At 38.6% G+C, this 20,687-nt stretch overlaps 1 protein-coding gene across 3 annotated transcripts in view; it reads left to right on the forward strand.

Annotated features, from left to right (window-relative positions):
• Positions 1-20,338, forward strand: part of cxxc5a (CXXC finger protein 5a) — a 31,590-nt gene extending 11,252 nt beyond the window's left edge. For 2 of the 3 annotated variants that reach the window (XM_030154894.1, XM_030154895.1), the window contains 2 exons: positions 3,696-4,704; positions 19,240-20,338. In XM_030154894.1, the coding sequence (XP_030010754.1) occupies positions 3,919-4,704; positions 19,240-19,284 (831 nt within the window). In that variant the 5' untranslated portion in view covers positions 3,696-3,918 and the 3' untranslated portion in view covers positions 19,285-20,338. The remainder of the gene's footprint in view (positions 1-3,695; positions 4,705-19,239) is intronic. The other variant, XM_030154896.1, reaches the window with a different exon arrangement.
• Positions 20,339-20,687: the final 349 nt, after the last annotated feature.

The following is a 20,687-nucleotide window of genomic DNA, read 5'->3' on the forward strand; positions in this document are numbered from 1 at the left end:
ACAAATACCTGAGCTACCTGTATGTACCACTTTGTAAATGCACAGGTGTTGGAACTCAAGTATAACACTCAATTTCCCCTGTTTTGAGAGTGTGAAATGTTGAAGTGTGCACAAGTTAGAACAAACCTGACCCGCTGTATGCATCTGCTTTCAGATCCAGTATTCTATAAAACCACAAAACCCCCATGTATTACTCTGTGATGATTTGCAATACTGTTACGCACTCACCCACAGCTGAGAAGAGAGATGCAGTTAGTGCTGAGATGCTTTTGGGAAACCGGACCCTGGTCAGTGCTGTAGTGGGAGAAACTGAAACTATGGGGCTGAGGGGCTGTGGAGCTGGCTCTGGTTCGCTGGCGCCACATCCCCCTGAGCTGGTGAGAATGTGGGGGCTGTGCTCTTGCCTTTGAAGCTTTACCTCCCACTAATTCTGGCCTTCCAATTTCCACACACTGCACAGACACCCCCCCCCCCCCATCCTCTCCCCCTCCCTTTCCCTTTGTTTCCCTTATAAGGACTGGCCCGGCCATTTCCTCAGCTTTTCTGTGGGAGGTGGTGTGCTTGTTTGTGAACATGGACAGGTCAGGAGAATAGCGGCATAGTTTTCTTTTCATAGATGAGCAGTCACTGGAATCTTACGGTAAAAGCCTCCGTTTGCATGTTCTGTCCTGGTCACTGGGGAGTTCCCGACACAAGCCCGGTGAACTCTCTTCACAGAATCCCAAAAACAAGTGTGTGATCCAACATTTTTGCCTAATTATGTCATTCTACAGGTTGGGGTTTGGTGACATCATGTCTCTGTGATTAAAAATCCAGTTTCAGACAAATACTTGATTAGTACACTTAGTGACAGCTGTAAACCTGACTGATTGTTTCAAAAAAGAGTAAAATGAATGAAAACTCTTTTAAGATTGATGGTTAAGAATATTTAATCAGCCCAGTCACCAGAAAAAATAACTTGCTAATGTATATTTCACTAGTGACTAGGGATGCAACGATAGGAAAATTTCATATCACGGTTATTGTGACCAAAATTATCACGGTTATCATTATTATCGTGGTATTTATACTTATACATACACTGGAAAAATTTAACCAAGTTGTATTTTGAAAAAAATAAAAATAAAACAAAATAATAGGCATAATGTACTTTTTGTTGGTAGAAACATTCAAATATTAACATGTAAAATATCAAAAATACAAATGTGCATTAAAGATGGCACCTTATGGCCACTGTTTGACGATTTTCCATATTAAGTTTGAGTTTTTTGTGTTTCTTTTTCAGGGATAGATAGATAGATAGATAGATAGATAGATAGATAGATAGATAGATAGATAGATAGATAGATAGATAGATAGATAGATAGATAGATAGATAGATAGATAGATGCTGCTTCTCCAGGAAATGTGCAGTACAGAGAGTTTTCAAAGTGCGGTAATCAAACACGGTTATCATGATAATTAGAATTTAAACGGTAATACTAACCGACAGGAATTTTACCGTGGTTTATCATTATGCTGGTAATCGTTACATCTCTACTAGTGACACATCTGTGGTGTAGACCTACCTTCACCCACTGGTAACTGTACGGTTGTAGGGGGCCTGTTTACTTACTGTTACTTACTATTTTTTCCTTTTCTTTGAGATGTATGCAGCTGAACAAGTATGATCACACTAAGCTGCTCAGACTGACTGTATGTGTATGATCGTGTCTGAAATGTCGATATCTGTGTTTTTTTTTTGGGGGGGGGGTTGTATACTGTTCAATGACCCACTCAAACCGCATAGGAAACTGTTAACAGAATTGCCCACTGTGGGATAAATAAAGTTATCTATCTATCTAACCGGGACAGGCTCCGGAACCCCATGACCCTCTCAAGGACTAAGTGGTTCGGAAAAGGAATGAATGAATGTACATTTCTGAAAATCACAACTACATATAATCTCAGTGGAATTTGTCATTGAATAAATTGCTACTTTTTCGCCCTTCCTCAATAGGTAGCAGGTGGTTGAGATGAATAACATTTACAAAAAAATCCAGGATTTGGGCACCACAGAGCAGTGCTTTAGTTAGGGTTAGGAAAAGATCATGGTTTTGCTTATATATGGCTAAACACAATGCTAGTCTTTGCTGACTTTATGAAACCGAGTCCTAATATCTGTCACTAATTCAAAAGGAAATGCTGTCAGTGCTTAAAGCTGGTTGTATCGTTATGTAGTTTAATCTGTCTAATGTCTGAGACAGCATGACTGGTGAAAATACAATACTGACATCTATATCTATAAACTATGAAATGAAGCATATTTTGCCACAGAAACATTGAGATTATGCACATTCCAGTTCTGCACAAATATACAATGGAAACATTTTATTGTAGTGAAAAGGCTGTTCTAATAAAGGATGGGCTTTGTTTTTATTTTCTCATATACTGTATCATAGGGGTATACGCTCAGATCAGTGACTGTGTAATTGTTAGTCAATAAATTCAATATTTCTTAAATGAATAAGCTGCAGTCAGGTCAATACAATTTCTATGTAAAGCATTATATTCATACGACAGTTCAGTGTCATGAATGTCTGGACATAAAACTGTGCTTAAGGATGATGGTCCTAACAGGGGATTTTAGTTCAGTTTTAGAAGTAGATGTGTAGGTTGACAAATCAATAATTTTCCCTAAATATGATACATTTGGTTTTGTTAAATGTAGGTTCAGATGCTCTATCCTTCAGTCCTTTCTCTCTTTACTAACCAGTCAAAAAGCTCTAGGGGAGCAGGTGTTGCTTCACTGATCAGGAGTCTGTGAAGTCTGATTTGTAGACTGATGTGTTAAAAGAAGAAGCATAGAGAAAATATTGAGAGTTTGTTATAGATCATATTTTTATAGCTGGCTGAAGGTTATTTTTTAAGGCTTTGAGTAGTTTGAACCCAGAGGCACAAACCTGTAAGTTTATGGAATTTTGTGTTAACTCTTCACACATAATCTATGAACATTAAGAAGTGTAAAAAAAAACATTTTAAACAAAGGTAAACAAATAAAACAAAGCAACACGAGGTTCTTTATTAACTCATCTGTTAGGGTTTGTACCACTTACCACAATCCAGCCCAGATCAGATTCATCCCCTCTTTATCTCCCTGTCTGACATCACTGCAACTAAAATAACACTGGTCTCCACATTAAAATAAAACCCCTCCTGAGCAAAAGCAGTGAAACCTTACAGGAAAAATTAAGTCAAAATGCTGGTTGGCTGTAGTTTACAACACACAGTCTTGGGTCAAAATGGGAAATTCTGACAATTCATGAGAGAATGGGTTTTACTTAAAAGGCATGATTGTCTCAGAGCTACCAGATCTACTTCAAAACACTTTCTGTGCATAACAATACATTCACTTTACAGCTTTAATCTAGTGGAAGATATTTTTGTTATTTTTATTATCATTATTATAGTGTAAATAATGTAATAACACTTTATCATATACATATAATATCAGCTAATCAGCACTTTTGTCATTTGTTTACCATTTCATCTTTTTAAAGGATGTACGATTTAAAACATTTAATCTCTGACACATACAAATTGTAGACCAGTGTAATTTGTTGGTTAATTTCAAGTTCTTAAATAAAACTGTTGTATTGTTTTGCAGCTGATGTAACCAGTAGCTGACCCATGTCTCTCCTCTTTCCTGTGTAAAGTTTCCAGATTGCCCATGGAAGAGCGTGGATGAGGGCTGAGCTGTAGTGCGGGCAGAGGGCTCCGGAGCCTGCCTGGTAGACCAGTCCGTCAGGGTGAGACCTTACTCTCACCAGTACGCAGAACGGACGGAGAACACGGAGGAAAGGTCTTCGCTCCCCCTCCTAGCTCACCCCTGTCCCCTTTCCACCCTCACCCCCAACCCGGGCACGTAAGCTCTGGACCATGTCTAGCGGGCTGTCGGAGGGGGGCCGGACAGAGGACCTGGAGCGGAGTAGCTGCAGACAGGACTCTCCCATCGTAGAGCGCAGGAACCGCAGTGGCATCATCAGCGAGCCCCTCAGTAAGAGCCTTAAGAACTCCCGCACCCTCTCCCAGTACACAGCCGTCTCCTCTGCTACCACCAATGGACACAAGGACAATAGTGAGACTAAGGCCAAACCCCAGCCACCCCCTCAACCCCAGCCCACTGTCTCTGCACTGACAGCAGCCAAGTTGGACCGGACCCTAGAGCAGGTTCTGGAGGGACAGAACGGCCTGCTGCACTTTGCCCAGGCAGCAGCACTCTTAAAGCGGGCCGGTATGGAGCACATGCTCCTGCCTGGGGGCATGGGAGTGGGAGTTGGCGGTGGTGATGCAAGCTCGGGGGCTAGCGACTTGGAGGGTACGTCTGTCACGGACGCCGTAGGTGGTCCTGTTGACTTCCCATATGGAGTAGGGGGTGGCTTCCCCTTCAACCCGGGGCTTTTCATAATGACGCCGGCTGGAGTGTTTCTGGCGGACAGCGCACTACACATGGCTGGCCTGGCTGAGTACCCGGCACAGAGCGAGTTGGCCTCTGCTATCAACTCCGGTAAAAAGAAGCGAAAACGTTGCGGCATGTGCCCACCTTGCCGACGGCGGATTAACTGCGAGCAGTGCAGCAGCTGCCGGAATCGCAAAACAGGCCACCAGATCTGCAAGTTTCGCAAATGTGAGGAACTGAAGAAGAAGCCCTCTGCTGCTCTGGAGGTAAGAGGATAGTAGTCATGATGTGATATTTTTTTTTGTTTCATGCCTCAGTTTTACCACAAAAAACTCAAACTGGAGAAATAACATTAAAAGGAAAAGTTCAGTGTTTTGAGTTATGGGAAAATCAATAACTGTCATGCCAGAATATGAAGTTGGAGCCAGCAAGACTGAAAACACAGAAGCAGTGAGTGTGTCTGTAGTTAATGACCATGCTCATCAGCATCACTAAAGCTCACTTATTAACATGTATGGAGTGTTCATTAACTCTCCTAAGTGTGTGTTTGTTGATGATAGTGTCCTCTACATTGAGTGCACTGAGGCTGTTATCATGGATGCAGGAAATAGAGACAGTCCAGGGAAATGCTAATTTTTTAAGGTACAATCTGTTCACACATTGTAAATAAATTAATTGATACCTACAAATGTCCTCACATATGTTAATGGATTTAATTTGACATTTTCAATCAGCTCCAGTCCTGACAGCATAATAGAGATCTATTTCAACACAGAGTTCTCTCATTGCCTGGTTCATACCTGAATGTGAGTCTCCTTTAAGGGGAGTGGTACAGGGGGGTTTTGGTGGAGTAAAGCTCCACTAGCACAGAAATGACAGGTGGTGAGGAGTGTTGAGGTTATGTGCAGGGTAGGCATCCGCTATGGGGTTTCTTTAATCTGTCCTCCACCCTGCCCACATCGCTCAGTTACAGTTGTTGCTCATTTAATAGCTAAAAGATTTTTTTTCATCACATAGTAGCACAGTTCATCGGAGCATTTTGTGTTTGTACATATGGACATCCGGCTTTACTTGAAGAATGTAGCACACGGAGGCTCTGTTCCAGTGAATATGTGTACAGTATGTATTTGTACCTAAGTGTACATGCATGTGTATGTTTGCGTGTGTGTGTACATGTAACAGCGTCCATCTGGCCACAGAGCTGTCATCTGGAGCACCAGGTGTCAGTGTGGCACATGCGCCCCCCCTTTGCTGATGCCGTCCTTCTCTCCAGTGACACTCCTGCTGCCTAAATTGCCCTCTGAACTTCCTGACTGAACACTCAGCTGCCTAACTAACCCTGTCTGTGGTGACAGAATGACCAATCATGAAATCAATTTCAGCAGATGTTCCATCTCAAAGGAAATAAACTTTTGTGATCAATGGATAATAGTGTCATTTTGGCGTTACATAATAAAATTGATATGTAACACAGTGTGAACACGAACCATCTGAGAGGCCTCTGGTCTAATTGACGCTGTGTGTATAAACTGGATCTGTGCTTCAAACTGCTAATGGCTTCATTTCTTTCTCTTTCTGATGTTGATTGGGGATGACAGCTTGGCCTCTTGTTTGGAGGCTGAAAGGTTGGTTGTTCAAACCCCATGTGCTGACTTTGGCAGACCACAGTGAAATGCGGCTCAAAGGGATAGGGGGACTTCAAGACTTATTTCCTTTTGACGCAGAGTGGTAATAACTTAGGGAAGCCTTTTTATATCTCTGAAATCATGACTGAAGTTCTAATTTTGAAAGCAGACAGTATATTACAGGGTTAATGGATAATAGGATCTGAACAGAGATTTACATATACACTGTTGCCCGTGAAGTTGGAATAAAATATTTTACCTCTTCTCATGAATTAATTGTGACAATGTGATTTATTTTTGACAGATAAAGTGTAACTGGGACTCAGAATGTAATTATTACTAATGTGCATGAATAGGAATAAAAAGAGGACTGTGTCTGTAATCAAAATCATTCCAACTTAAGGGGAAACAGTGTATATAATCCTCTTCTACATGTATGAATGTTTACATGCTGCTAATGTTAATATTCATACATGCGTGTTGTCTAAATAACATCTAAATAATATCTGGATATCATATGACAAATATGTAATTGACTTTAGTATATTGTCATCTTAGGTTTTATCAGGCTGTTAATAACATATCGATACAGTAATTATGATCTAACAAAACAAATGACAATAGCAATAATCTTCATACAATATAACAATAAATGGAGATGTGGTTTACTATTAAATAATAAAAAGAAAAACTGTAAACAATTTCTTAATCATTCAAAAAGAGTAGCATTGTGCTTTAATAGTGTGCTATCAATGCATTCATGAAAAAGCCTCAATTTGTCACATGTTGAGAATAAGATTGATGTGTCTGAAAATCAATTTTTTAGTGTCGTATTGTTCAGCTGCAAATTTGATGAGAGGTTTCATTTGTCTTTGGTGATGATTCACCACAACGGTGAAATGTGTCATTCCGCTATGTAGGTGGTAAGTCTCAACGTCTGTAACAGAAATAATTCAATTTTAATTTATGATTTGCAATTGATGTTGTCATGGCAGTTAGCCCGATACCAGTTGTTCACACCAGTGATGCCAAACTCAAGTGGGGGGGCTTTGAATATTCATGATTGTTGATATTGATGTAGGTCATCATGCTGCTTTTAACGTCAAAGACCGCTGATTTTGCCAGTGGCCACCTCTTAAGAGCAGAACAGCAGGCTACCATAGACCTGCCAAATCTCCCTTTTCTTGAATAACTTATAATAGCAGTCATATTATTGTTCTAAAGAACTGGAAATCCTGTAATTACCTTGCACAAATTCATAACATCTCAACATAATTTCAGCTTCCCCTTTTTTATACCATAAACTGGAAGTAAATGTAACATACCGTGTATTATTAAATATTAAGAAAACATAATATCATTATTTAAGTATATATATAAAACAGGATCTTTATCTCCTAAAAATACATATGTTTTACTTGATTGTTTCATTGAAGAAAATCTAATTTCTACATGGAACAGCAGTTATAATGTTAATGTAGAAATGTCTTGTCATGCTCCTGTTGCTTGACTCCTTCTTCCCACAACTGTGTGATTTTATCAGGTTTTATGTCAGTTTCTGTAAATGATCTTGCTTGATGTGCACAGATACACCCCAAAACACTCCTTAAGCTCTGTAGATTAAATGCCTCCTAAATTTCTCTGTTAAAGGGTACCTGCAGTGAATTTTCATTCCTACCAATTTCAAAAGATCATGTATAATTCTAGCAGTGCTGTCAGGTAACTTTTGTCATAGCCTGTTGTCAAGTATGTGTGAATACTAAGTCTCTAGCACAATGGCAGAGTGCGAAGCTTACACCTGCACAAACAACAAGCATCAACATGTGCTTTCCACTCAATCTTGCTCACTGACTGCCACTTGTTAACTCGTACTCCATCACCAGAAAACAACAACAGTATGTAACTTACTGCCAGCAATTTCTGCTCCCCATACGTTCTGGCCCTGCTCATTATTCATTTAACAAAAAAAATAATAAAAAGGTCCAATGTGGTGCATTTATGGAATTTTTATTTATTTTTTTTTACTGAATTTGCACTTCTCGCTTATAAGTAATACACAAAGCACAGTGAATGTTGTAAGCATGACCAGCACAAGTACACTTTAAGTAATGGACATGACTACCCCTTGGTTCCTCTCAATAATTAATTGCTCTTTATCCACTGGCTGCAATTGAAGACTACCCGTGTGCAACCACTCATTAAAAAAATCTGGCCTGGATCCATTAGAATGTAGCAAATATGAGCCAATTTACAGAATTACCTTTTATTAAAGAACTCTCACTTTGAATTTTAACAGGACAAAAAAAAAAAAACATTTAAGGAAAATCTGAAAGTAATGATGCTGTACTTTTTATACTGTGAGGATTAAGTATGGTTTTTGATATATTTGATCAAAAAAGTTTGGCTGTGAGGCTGCAGCAGGTGGTTGATCCATCTAAGATGACTCTGAACTTGAAGTGGTTTTGTTATTTGACATATCAGAATCTGTCATTTGTACTCCTTACTGTCCTGTATATTGTGGAGTTCCTCAGGAGTCAATATTCAAACCACTTTTTATTTTTACAATATATGCCCCTATTTAGACACATAAAAATTCACCCCACTGCTACACTGATGACACAGATATCCCCCGGTAAAGGTTACAAATTATCTAACATATTAAACAAGAAAAGCACTCGGAGAGCGCAGACCTCTGCCAAGACAGATCTGCCCCCCCGATCACCACCAAAATTTAATCATTTGTTCCTTGTGCCAGTATCAACATTTCCTGAAAATTTCATGAAAATCCATCCATAACTTTTTGAGTTATCTTTCTAACAAACAAACAAACAAACAAACAAACAAACAAACAAACACACAAAGCAAAGTGATCACAACAATTCCTCCTGGCAGAGGTAATAATGAAACTGTATCCTAATGTTCAGTCCTAGGGCTGGGCAATAAGGAAAAAAAAAAATCATCTCGATAATTTTTTTCATATCAGACGATACTGATGTGTATCACGATATAAATCAAATCACTATTTTTGTCAAGCTTCATTTTTTTGTTACTCATAAGTTGGTTTGTGAAGACATCAGAAGTTTATTTTTGATTTAAATATGATTTATTTTCTGTCAGAGGTTGAACATGACAGATGTGCTGAACAACATTATACAACTATTTCAGATCAATAAAACAGGTACATATATTTAAAACTAAACTAAGGCAAACTAAGGTTGACCAACAGGCAAAAGCTTTCAGGTTTGAAAAGAGAACACAAACAAACAGACCATCTTCACGAAACAATGCCAGGGGTATATATGTGGGGGTGTGTTCCTTAACTGCCATAACTGCCGTAATTGTCATAAACCGAAAATGAAACTTAACATGCTTTGAATGTCCGACTCCCAGCTTCTAAACCACACCCTACTTTTCAATAACCTGGTCGCTCAAATTCTTGGTCAAATTTTCTCCCAAGGGAACACTCCAAACATTAGCGTGTGTGCTGCAGCTGCTCTTACGCCTGAGCTGTGTGCGTCAACCTAACCTGACATGGCTTTAGCATGACTGGTTCAGTGCAGCGCTATTTAATTATGACTGGCTGTTCTTATGTCTGTCAAAACATGGATGAAAGAATTCTATTGAAATTGTATTGAGCATGTCTCATATTTCTATCGAGGAAAAGTTATTTTGCGATATATATCGTTAGCATTTTATCGCCCAGCCCAATTCAGGTCCTTACGTGAATTTGGCAACCTTTGACACTACCCACTTTGAGAAACACAGTAACATCTGAAGAATGTTCCTAGGAAACAATCAAAAGTCTGTTTTAATGACACTCACACTGTCATCACTGCTTTTATTTCCTAATGGTTGGACACCTGTAAAGGTCTTTTAAAGAGGATAAATCAGAACTTAATAAAGAGAATCAAAAATTGTGCGAAATGTGTCAAAGTGCCACTTTGACGTCAAGCATAAACCAAGAAGAAAGGATATATTACTCCAGTTATAATGACCTTACTCTGACTGACCATTTATTTTAGGATTTTACCCATTATTTTTTAAAGATTTTTAAGGTCTTGTCCCAGAACATATGAGAACCAATGTCCTTTTTACCAATCGTTGTGCTGCCTGAGATCCTCAGGCAGGAATCTGCTGACCTGACTTTTCCACCTCACACTGAACGAATAAAGGGGATTGAGTGATCGCTGTTCAGGCTCCTCAGCTGTGGAACAACCTGCCTGAGGAACTTCAGCTCACCACATCAGTATCTTCTGGAGATTTAGTTTCACTGAAAGGCTTCCTTATAGCTTTTCATTGTTATGTTTAATTCTCACTTTTGAGCCACATTTTACTGTATTTTTAACTGTACACTTGAGTCTTTCACTGCTGTAAGTTAAAGTTTAAGCTTTAACCAGTTTACACTTTATGTGTGTTTTATTTATGTTTTCTTTAGTCATCAATTATTTTAACTTCATTCCTTATGCTTGGTGGTTTACTCAGACTGTATTTCAAGGAGACAAGGTCTTATGAAAGCTTCACTTTATTCATGTTTTGAACTGGCAGAAAATGCAAATCACTCAGATTAAAGATTGTTAATGTATCAAACAAAATGGAAGTCAGCAGGGTGTGAGAGAGAAATGAAATTATGTCATATCATCAGAGATAAATCGACCTGTAGAGCTAATGATGGTACCTTATTCCTAACAGTGTTTGGTGTTAAAATGTTTTTTTTTTTTTTTTTTTTTTATTAAACTCCATAAATGCCATGTACACAGCTGCTGCTTTAGTATCTACTCACTCAGACACTATAAACCTAACCATGATTTCAGTCACCTGACGACGTACGGCAAGAAACAAAAGTCAGTGTAATCCCTGTTATAATCCTCTAAAGTTAATATTCCTGCTCATGCTCTTGGTGGCATAATTCTGGATATTTTGTGGTTCAATTAAAATCAACCAGGTCTGAGACATATGCTTAAAAGACTTTAAAAGCAATTTAATGTGAGACAATTAACTATGGCTGATACATCACCTTTAACTCAGTTTTACACTTGTAATACTTCTTTCTAGCAGCTGTATTCATTGATTGACTGAATTAATCTATATTTAAGTGTCCTTCACTTTTTTGGTTGCTGAGCCCATATGAGTTTAAAAGACGCTTTAACAGACAGATGCAGACGGAAAATGTTTTGTAATGTTGGATAGAGCATCGTGTCTCAACATTTCTGGCATTGTCTGGCAAATCTTGCCAAAACATGAGTCTCTAGATTACAAGTTGGGTACTTAACGTATCAGCATCAGAGGCTTAAAGTTAATGAAAAATATAGGACTAAGACAAAACTATCAGTTTGTTTAATGGAAATAAGATTAAAAAAAGAAAGTAAAAATGAATAAAAACTGCAATGAATAATCCAACATTGATCAAATTATTACTAATGCAAGGTGAAATAGGCTTTGTTTCATTTCTGCACCACATTAATAGCTTATAGGTCAGATTGGTGGTTTTGTGAATCACATTTGATGCCATCCATTCTTCAGCTTCTATAAATCATGTCTTTCCTCTAATGAATGAAAACATTTTTTAACTAATATTAAAACTAAATAAAACTAAGCTAAAGCCAGTCATTTCATAAAGTGCAGAACCAAATTCAAAACAGTAATTACAAAACTATATGTCTACTTTTTACTTTTCTTTTCTTTTTTTTTCTCATTAAACTAATCCTTCCGTAACCAGTCCATACCACAGTATATTTATTCCCAGCGTAGAGCTCTGACAGCACTACAACATTTTCAATTTTGCCTGCTTTTTATTTGTCCTCATGCGCTCATACATTTCCCATTAGCAGTCCAATAGCTGTCTCAAATGGCTTTGTTATTAAGTCAACAGCTCTTGTTCAGCAGGTGATTAGATCAGAGAATAAAGCTGGGGCCTCGCTGTCAGTGAGCGTGATGTCATCAGTACAAGCTAAATGTCAGATGATGAGATTCATGGCGGAGGTGCTGTGTCAGGGACGAGGGTGGCGGATGGAGAGTCAGCAGTAAATCCCAGGATGTCAATAATGGGTAGATTATGTTCATACACATACTAGAATGTTGTAATTCTCTAAACAGGAAGCTAATGTTTGAGTTAATCCTGCTTATTTTGAAAAACGTTCGCAGCACCTGGTCCAGGAAAGCAGAAGAGTCCACAGTAAACCACAGTGAGCCTCAGCTGTAGCTCAAACATCCCCTGAGTGCCACATTCCCGTCTAATCAAAGATAGCCTGGCACATCCCGCGTCAGTGTCGCTAAAAGGACACGACGTCTTACTTAACCTGTGTCTTGTGGTCAGTTTTTCCGGTAGTTTTCTGTGGGTTGTTTTGACTGTTTCCTGAGTAAAATCCTGGATGAAATACACTGTCTTTGTTTTACGTTTGCATTGAGGGTTATGTTCACGCGGGTGTGTGTACGAGTCTGTGAGCATATGCGTTGGTACACAAGTGGAGTCCAGCAGCAGTGTGCTTATTTTAAGGGTGTTGACGTTTTCCATTGAAAGCTCATGGCAGCTCAAAGAGGAGCGTAAAATTGGCAAGTGAGGGGGAGTTAGCATGCTGAGGCCTTTGCCACCTCATAGCTCACTGGCTGAAGATGTCTGGATTTATTCTGGGAATGCTACATTTGAGAGAAATAAGTGGGAAGGCAGTTCTTCTCTGCTCTCTGTCTGAATACCCTCCAGTGGTGTCAGTCTCAACGTTGCTGTTCCACACCAAGAAAAAGAAACAGAGTCGGGGTTACAAAGCTGTAGTGTACCTTGTTTTTACTTGTATGCCAGTGTAGTTTTTACATTGAGGATGTAGGCCACTGTATCTGTCGGTGATATTTTAAAACACAAGATAAGTTAGAACTTACAAGCCTTTTCTTAAAGAATAATGTAATCAGTAAAGGAATAAATTAGTTTTGGGGTCAAATAGAGCCAACACCTGGACGTGCCAGCATCAGACATGCTGTCCAGTGGACTTTGCTCGTATCAGACACATTGACATGGGAGTAGCATATTCCCTCATGGTCTTTCCTGCCTCCCAGACACCGTACACCAGACCGTCAGGACAGCAGAGGCACATGCAAACTGACAGGCATGCAGACTGACACCGAGACACATGGATCTGTGGGCAAGTTGCTGGGCAGACAAAGAGACAAGTTGGAGTGGACAGGGAAGTCTGAGGAAGACAAGGAAGCCAAAAAAAAAAAAAAATGAGACAAGTAAGCAGACAGGCAGTCAAGGTGTTGTACTGTAGACTGACATCAGGATTAAGCCAACAGTATTTTACTGTAGAAATGACATGGTATCATTAGTTAAAAACATCCCTGAGCTGCTGGTGGGCCAGTCATTAAAAGACTGCAACCACACATCATTTAACAACTGTGTCTAAAACTTTAATGATTTTTCAAAAAGTTGCCAAGGATACCAAATTTGTCAATGTATTTATAGGAGTGTGAATAAAGTTTGGCACAAAGTATGCACATGTAATTGGATAGTGAAACTATGTGTGAATCTTTAAAGGAGTGATATTTTGCTTTTTTTTTTTTTTTAAATGTAATTATGCATTTTAAAACATTTCCCTGTGGAATACATAAACTATAAATTCTATGCTTGGGTCTGAATTCTTCATTAATTCAACTCCACAGGTCCATTTTCAACTCTATTTCTGAGTAATGACACCAGAAAGGACATTTTGAGCGCTGGCCCTTTAAATGCACATGAGCCACTTAACTCCCCACCCCCTCCAGGTTGTTGACTGTGCTGCTCTGTCCCGTTCAGCCACTTGTGTTCGTTAATACAACCAACAACTGAACATTTTAAGTAATCGACTCAAAGTTTGGACATATTTTCAGTGTGGACTACAACCACTGCTGCTGACAAACAATTATGTCGTACTCGGAGAAATGTTCATCGGAAGTCTTGACCTTATATGTGCAAATGTCGTGACATAACTAGTTATAGACGTAACAAATTAAGCAGGAATTAAAACAGGTTGTAGAAATCCACTCGATTTTTGCCAAAATGAATATAAAGATAGCTTTGCAGCACTTGTACAGTTCAAATTCAAGCTTTATGAACTATTAGGGTCCCCAAATATGCAAATAAATATACCAAAGACTAATAAAAGTGGGTTTAGCAAAATATGACCACTTTAACTGAGGATAAAACAAAGGACAGATGAAGACAACACAGCATATTAGAGTTCTAAAGAAGGCTCAGTCAGCTCAGTATCAAGTGTATGCTTTGTTTCTTGCTCTTGTCCAACCTTCATTCATGAACCACCTGGTTTCCAGCAGGTTTTGACTTTGCAGAGCAATTCTTGAGTGGGTTATTGGTTGGATCATGTTCCTACTGCAGGTGAACTCCTCCACAATTTGTTTCTAAACAAACCTTCAGAAATAATCACGTTTCAAACAAACAGCTTAAAATAAGTATGCAGCCTCCTGCTTTTTTGTTTGTTTGTTTGTTTGTTTGTTTTGTTTTGTTTCAGGTCAAATGATATCTAAATGATGAAGTCATAACTGGGTTAATTTTATTTTAGGTAAAAGTTTATCAGACAAAATAGCCTCATCTGTATTTTTGAGACTATATCTTTAACTGTCTGACCTGTTTACATTCAGAAAGCATCTGACCTGAAATGATAAAGAAAAGACTCATTTTTTTCTTTTAAAAAATATACATTTACTGATTTTTTTAGAACAAAAAACACACACAACAGAAACAACAAATAAACAAACAACAGCAGAAAACACTACTCAGACTAAACTATCCATACAGCCCTCATGCTCAAACAATCCCTGATCAGAATGGTCGACAATGGACTCATTTAAAGTCTGCTGTCCTTGAATCAGCGAACACTGATTTGAAGATTTTACCCCATTCATCATCATCAAAACTTGCAAATTCTTTATATCATCACTGACATCTTTACATGAAACACTGGCATGAGAAAATAATAAAAGGTTTCATGTGGTTAAGTCTGATATAAGTTTGATGTTGAAGCTTCAACACTTCTGGCTGTGAGATATGTTTATTTGCCCAGTAAGAGAAAATGTAACATATTTACATATCAATCACAATTGACTTCTGGAAGGGAGAACAAGCTTGGGAAAATGCCTCCCCCTTCAGCTAGACAAACACAGTGAGTGTTTATGCCAGCTGGAGGTCACTGGTGTTTTGATTCAGTTGTTTTAAAGGTTTACTTTTCTGCTCCTGTGAACCGCAGACAGTTTTACATCCTACATACAGAGTGTGGAGATGTGTTTGCTTCATTGTGCCTTTTTATTTTTATTTTTTTTTATTTGTGGGTGTCCATAAGGGAATCCTCACAATCGTTGATAAAAAAAAGCCATGAAACAATAACCAGAATGCTCTGTGATGCCCTGGGGCAAAACACAAGACAGCTTAAACAGACTTAGAGGAATTTGCATGAGTAACATCTAACACCGTACAATGTACTCTCAAAGGTATTCCACGTTATACTGGACTTAGTTTAAGAAGCAGTTAGTCTGAAAAGATAGGTTGAGGCCCTTCTGTGCTCTTCTGGCATGTTACGCAGAAATTGTTTGGTAAGAAGAAAATGCTTACCTTCTTTCAAAAACAACATTCATTGATTTTAGTGATTGGCTACTTCACACCCACAGATCCCATCTGTTTGAACCTGTGCAATCAGTGTTTGTGAAGGAAGAATTTTCTATTCCTGAACTGCTGCCATTTTTCCATTGATTGCACACGTCTGATAATGAGGAAAAAAAAAAAAGCATTTACAGTTAAATCAGGGGATGTGTTATTTGCTTCCCACACATTACATCATGGTCAGTCCAGCCTTTCCAGGTTTTTGACATCTGTGGCAGCGCCAGATGTTGCTGTCCTCTGCCTGTCTTCTTAACAGCTGAGTGCTGCTGCAGAAAGGTCACCACAGAGATGGACGAGGGGCTAAATATATTTAACACACAGACCATAAAATAATGTGGCCAATCTGTTGGTGGTTAACCTCCACTTCCATGTCCTACAAAAATTCAGTTGTGCCAATGAGAAATTTCTAAATATGGATCTACTCTGTGAGCGAATGTTTAGTCAACATCAATATTAAATGCATTTTTCAAGCAGTGTGACAGTATTGTATCACTAAAAGGCGAGTTAAATGTCAATTTAGCCACTAAATGTTTTCTGTAAATGTTATCTTTCAAAGCTTTTTCTTCGGAGCAATAGTTACATTGGAATATGTATTATGCTTCTTGTTCTGAGGTTGATGAGAAAAAATTACCTTATGAGCTTAAATTAGAAAGTGATTAGCTTAGCCGTAGCACAGTATTTACACTGAAAGCACCATGTTAGCCTGGCTATACTACAAATTCAAACCTGTAATATGTAACCACATTAAAATGTCTTATGACTGGACCTGTTTTATATATTTTGTTGATGTATGTGCTTATGTCAACTCAGAGAAATATGTAATTTACTCAGTATGACAGCCCATTTCTTTTGGTCTCCTGTCAGTGGTAGTATCAACATTAATACTTAACATGATAAAATTTTAATGCCTTATAGTCTGTAAACATGATTTTTGCCTGAGTTATGTCAGATAGAGTTTCATCTGATGTGCTGTTGAAAGCAACAGCTCCAGCGTTACGATACTACTTAACAACGTCATCTTCCACATCTTTGACTGCGAGATGCTTAGCAGCAGAAATTGTATATTGTACATTTAAAAGCTTAACAAATGAGTACACAGACTGAAATTAGTGTAAAGCTGCATTCTGGCATGGAAATAAATATTAGATGAATGTTTCATTATAAAATGAGGCAACATCTGGAATCGCTGATTGATTCAAATTTGCATCTACAAACAATTTTAATAAATTTTTGACATTTTGGAAACTAATTTGAAATTGATGTGAACTGGCATATGTGTAAGTGGGCTACGAATGTCACTGTGGTATTTTAGTGGTTCTGCTGTCAGATTTTTCCTGATTGAGTCAATTTAACAAATAAAGCACAGTGTGGGCCATATTTGGTTGGAAGTACCAGAATAATTACCTTGTTTGAAGTCTTTTCACCCAAGCAATTTTTGTCAGCAGGAGTTAACTTTCAAAATGAAAGTAAATGGAACCTGCGGAGCACAAACCCTGCTGTCATTCAGTTTCATGTCCAGATTGGAACAATAGCATTTAAAAGAACAATGTTCTAGTGATTCAAGGGTAGAGGGATGGTTTAAGTGGGTCTGAAAAGTAATTAGGCCTGGTAGTGTTTTTGGTTTCAAACAAACTTCTACAAACTAATGGGCCATTTGCCTCTGAGCAAAACTCATAATTTCACTGCAGCTGTGTGAGAGAAGGCTGCCAAACAAGATGCAAGATTCAGACTCTCATTTTGTGCAAATTGCACATTATTTTTTCATTACAATTAAATTAGTGATTGAGTTTGATTTTTAAAGCTTCTGATATCTAGCTGTAATTAATGCGAATATGTTAATGTAACCTAAACATTACCTTTCCTGTCCTTTTCTATTAGATGTGACTGTATGCTTGGATTTGTATCTATTTAGATTCATTATTAAGCCTTCCTCTGTTAAGTATGGAAGGCAAAGCTAAGCTGAATCTACCATGTATGAGAATTTTAGTTTAACAGACTGGTGTGATTTCGGGGGTGTATTGTGAGTGTTGGTTAACGTGCCACTGTGTGTGGAGGTGTGTGACTGTACTTGAATACATATTGGTTCGGTGTGAGAGTGTGTGTGGGTGCATAAATGTTTGCTGAGCTCCTCCTGCCTCGCTCCAAGCAGAGCTGGCTAACGGAAGAATCCGTGCTGCAGGATTGAGCTACGCTTTGCAGGACGCCAGCCGTGCCGCAGCTCCAGGGACCCAAACAGCTCTCTATCTCCTGACTGGCAGGCCACTACTGAGCCCTGCAGACGCATGCATGCATGCCACTGCAATCAGACACACAGATAACCACGCTGAGAGAGGAGTGGGGGACGGGAAGCGGCATCACCATTGATGATGGTGTAGGAGAGCAATGCGTGTGGTGGTTAAATAATAAATGTGGCATATCGGGTTTTGTGTGAAGCCAGGGCTGAAGCCCGCTCATGTGGTGGTGCTGAAGTGAGATGGGGGCTGCTGATGGGCCAGACAGTATGAAAAGACTCACAAATAGTTCTCATCCAAAGATACACAGTGAAACCAAGGTAGCGCTGAACTGGGTAGTATTATTTCAGAGACTAAATATCAGCTCTGGAGTTGTTCTATATTTCAGGTATTGTCAGCTAATCCCATAAATAGACCTAAAGCAGCAACAAATTGATCTGAATGAACGAGCCTTCTATTTATCATTTCTTTGCACCTTTGTTGTCCAGAAACCCGTCAATGACGTCACCATGTCAATGCGCTACAGACCGGGTGACATGACGTAGAGTGTAGTTTATTTTGAGTCAGTCCCTCATAGACCGTCTCAGTGCTGTAAATACTCACCAGAGCACCAAATTCACAGCTGAAAATAGAGCAGCTGAGAAATACAATGTGTACTGTTTGTCTAGCATATGATATCAACAGCAGCTCTTTTTCATATTTAGGGAAATTATTTATCAGAATATACTTGTGACCCATTTATACATGTAGACATTAGTCCAGACCAGTGTGCTCGGGGCCAAGCCTGACAGTCCTGACAGATGGACTAACATTTTTATCCATGGAACTGGTTGAAAATAATGAAATACTAAAATATCCCTAGTTTTACCATTGATTTCCTTTCAGATGTGAATAAATAATTAGCGAGTGCTGGCATTTTATGTTTGCAGAATAGCTCCTAGTGTCTGTTCTTTGTAACTGAGAATCAAATGTCGTGGAGCTTTGGTGTGCTGGTTAAATCAAACAAGAGTGGAGCTTGGGTTCCCCTTAACTAATGGTGGGCATTTAGTATATCTGCTAGAAATAAACTGATTCATAAATGGAAAACAAAATAAAGTATCAGTTGCTGCCAGAAATAGACACAGTTTAAAATGACAAAAAGGTTCCCAAAAGGTGTTTAGAAATGAAAAAAAGTGGGTATATGAGGGATTAATATTTGCAAACACTTAGAAAAATGTGTTGTTTTTCATTAACAACTCCAACCTTTTCTTGTCTCTCCCCTCCACTTCTCCCCCCTTCCCCTCCCTCCTTGTCTTCTGTTTCTCCAAGAAGGTGATGCTTCCTACAGGAGCGGCGTTTCGGTGGTTCCAGTAGGACTCCTCCTCCACTCCCTACCCAAAGCTCTGCCATCAAGTGCAATGCCAACTCTTGGATTGTCTCCGGAACAGACACTGGCTAAAAAACAAACAAGCAACAACTAAAATGCTCGGAAAAAAACAACAAAAAATAAAAACAAAAACAAAGCAGTAAAAAAAAAAAGAAAAAAAAGAAAAAAAAATCAGTCGGGTAATGGATGCACCTACTTATTCCTTGAACCAAAAATGAAGCGTAAAGAAAAGCATCTATGGCAACTTTCATTCCCTTTTCTATGTTTCCATTTTGGTACCTTTTGTCCTTTTTCCAGCAGGTTTTTTTCTGTCGCTTAAACATGGAACTGTTCATTGCCGGAAACAGAAATGACGGACTGAGTGTGGACAATCAACTAATTTCTGTGTTTGGTGTTAATGTTGTTCATGTGTGGAAAGATACAGTACTTGTGTAGAGAATGTAAATTTACAGCTATATTTTAAAACTAGTGGCTAATGGCAAACATTATTGTAATTCTTCAACATTATGTTACTTAAACCCTTGTCTATTTTATGATTCATTTTGTCAAAGGACATGGTTTTCGGACAGATCAGTGGTCGTCTTTGAAAAACAAATTGTGGCACTGTAGATTTCACATTGAAGCAAACCTAAAAAGATAGTCCTGCTACTGGGCAGATTTCCAGAGACTCTTCACTGGGTTGAAGATGCTGTTCGCCAGAGCCGTCACTACTGTAATCTCCTCAATCAGCCCTTTTCTGCATTTCCAAACTTTTTCTTTAGTGAAACTGGCAGCCTTATGTTACTGTGGCCCTACTGAGCATGTGCCAATACTGCTCAGGGCAATAGCACTAAGAGACAGCACTTGTTCTGAGTCTACCCTACTGAACGCACTGAGACAAGATTACATTTTTTATTTGTTTATTTGTTTTATTTTCATTATTTTTGTTATGTTGCTGGATAGCTACAGCTTTTAAGAATAACCAATCTTTGTATTCGTTTAGAAAATTGGACTGGTTTTGTGAATAAAAAGGAATGCATGTATTCGTGTCAAAATTTACAATCCTGATGTTTGTCTACTTGTCTATTTGCATGTTTTTTTTAAAAACACAGCCGGTTTGACCAAATGAAAACCTTACGAATACGTTTTCCACCAAATGATAAAAAAGTGTTTTCTTTTCTTATGATTGGATGGTATGAGAAAACCCTGACAGATTCTAATGTCGGGGGACATTAAAAGTAAATCAGGTGTTGGTATGGATCACCATGATGTCCTTGGTTTTACTGAGATATTTCTCTCACAGCCTATGTATTATCTTTCCATAGTGGAATGACTGATGGAGCCTTGCTATGCTAAAATGTAACCAAAATAATTTAAAAGATGTTTGAATAAGACCAGTTTGGACTGCAGT

Source organism: Sphaeramia orbicularis, chromosome 14 (genome assembly GCF_902148855.1).
Source record: "Sphaeramia orbicularis chromosome 14, fSphaOr1.1, whole genome shotgun sequence".
In the NCBI taxonomy this organism is placed as follows: Eukaryota; Metazoa; Chordata; class Actinopteri; order Kurtiformes; family Apogonidae; genus Sphaeramia; species Sphaeramia orbicularis.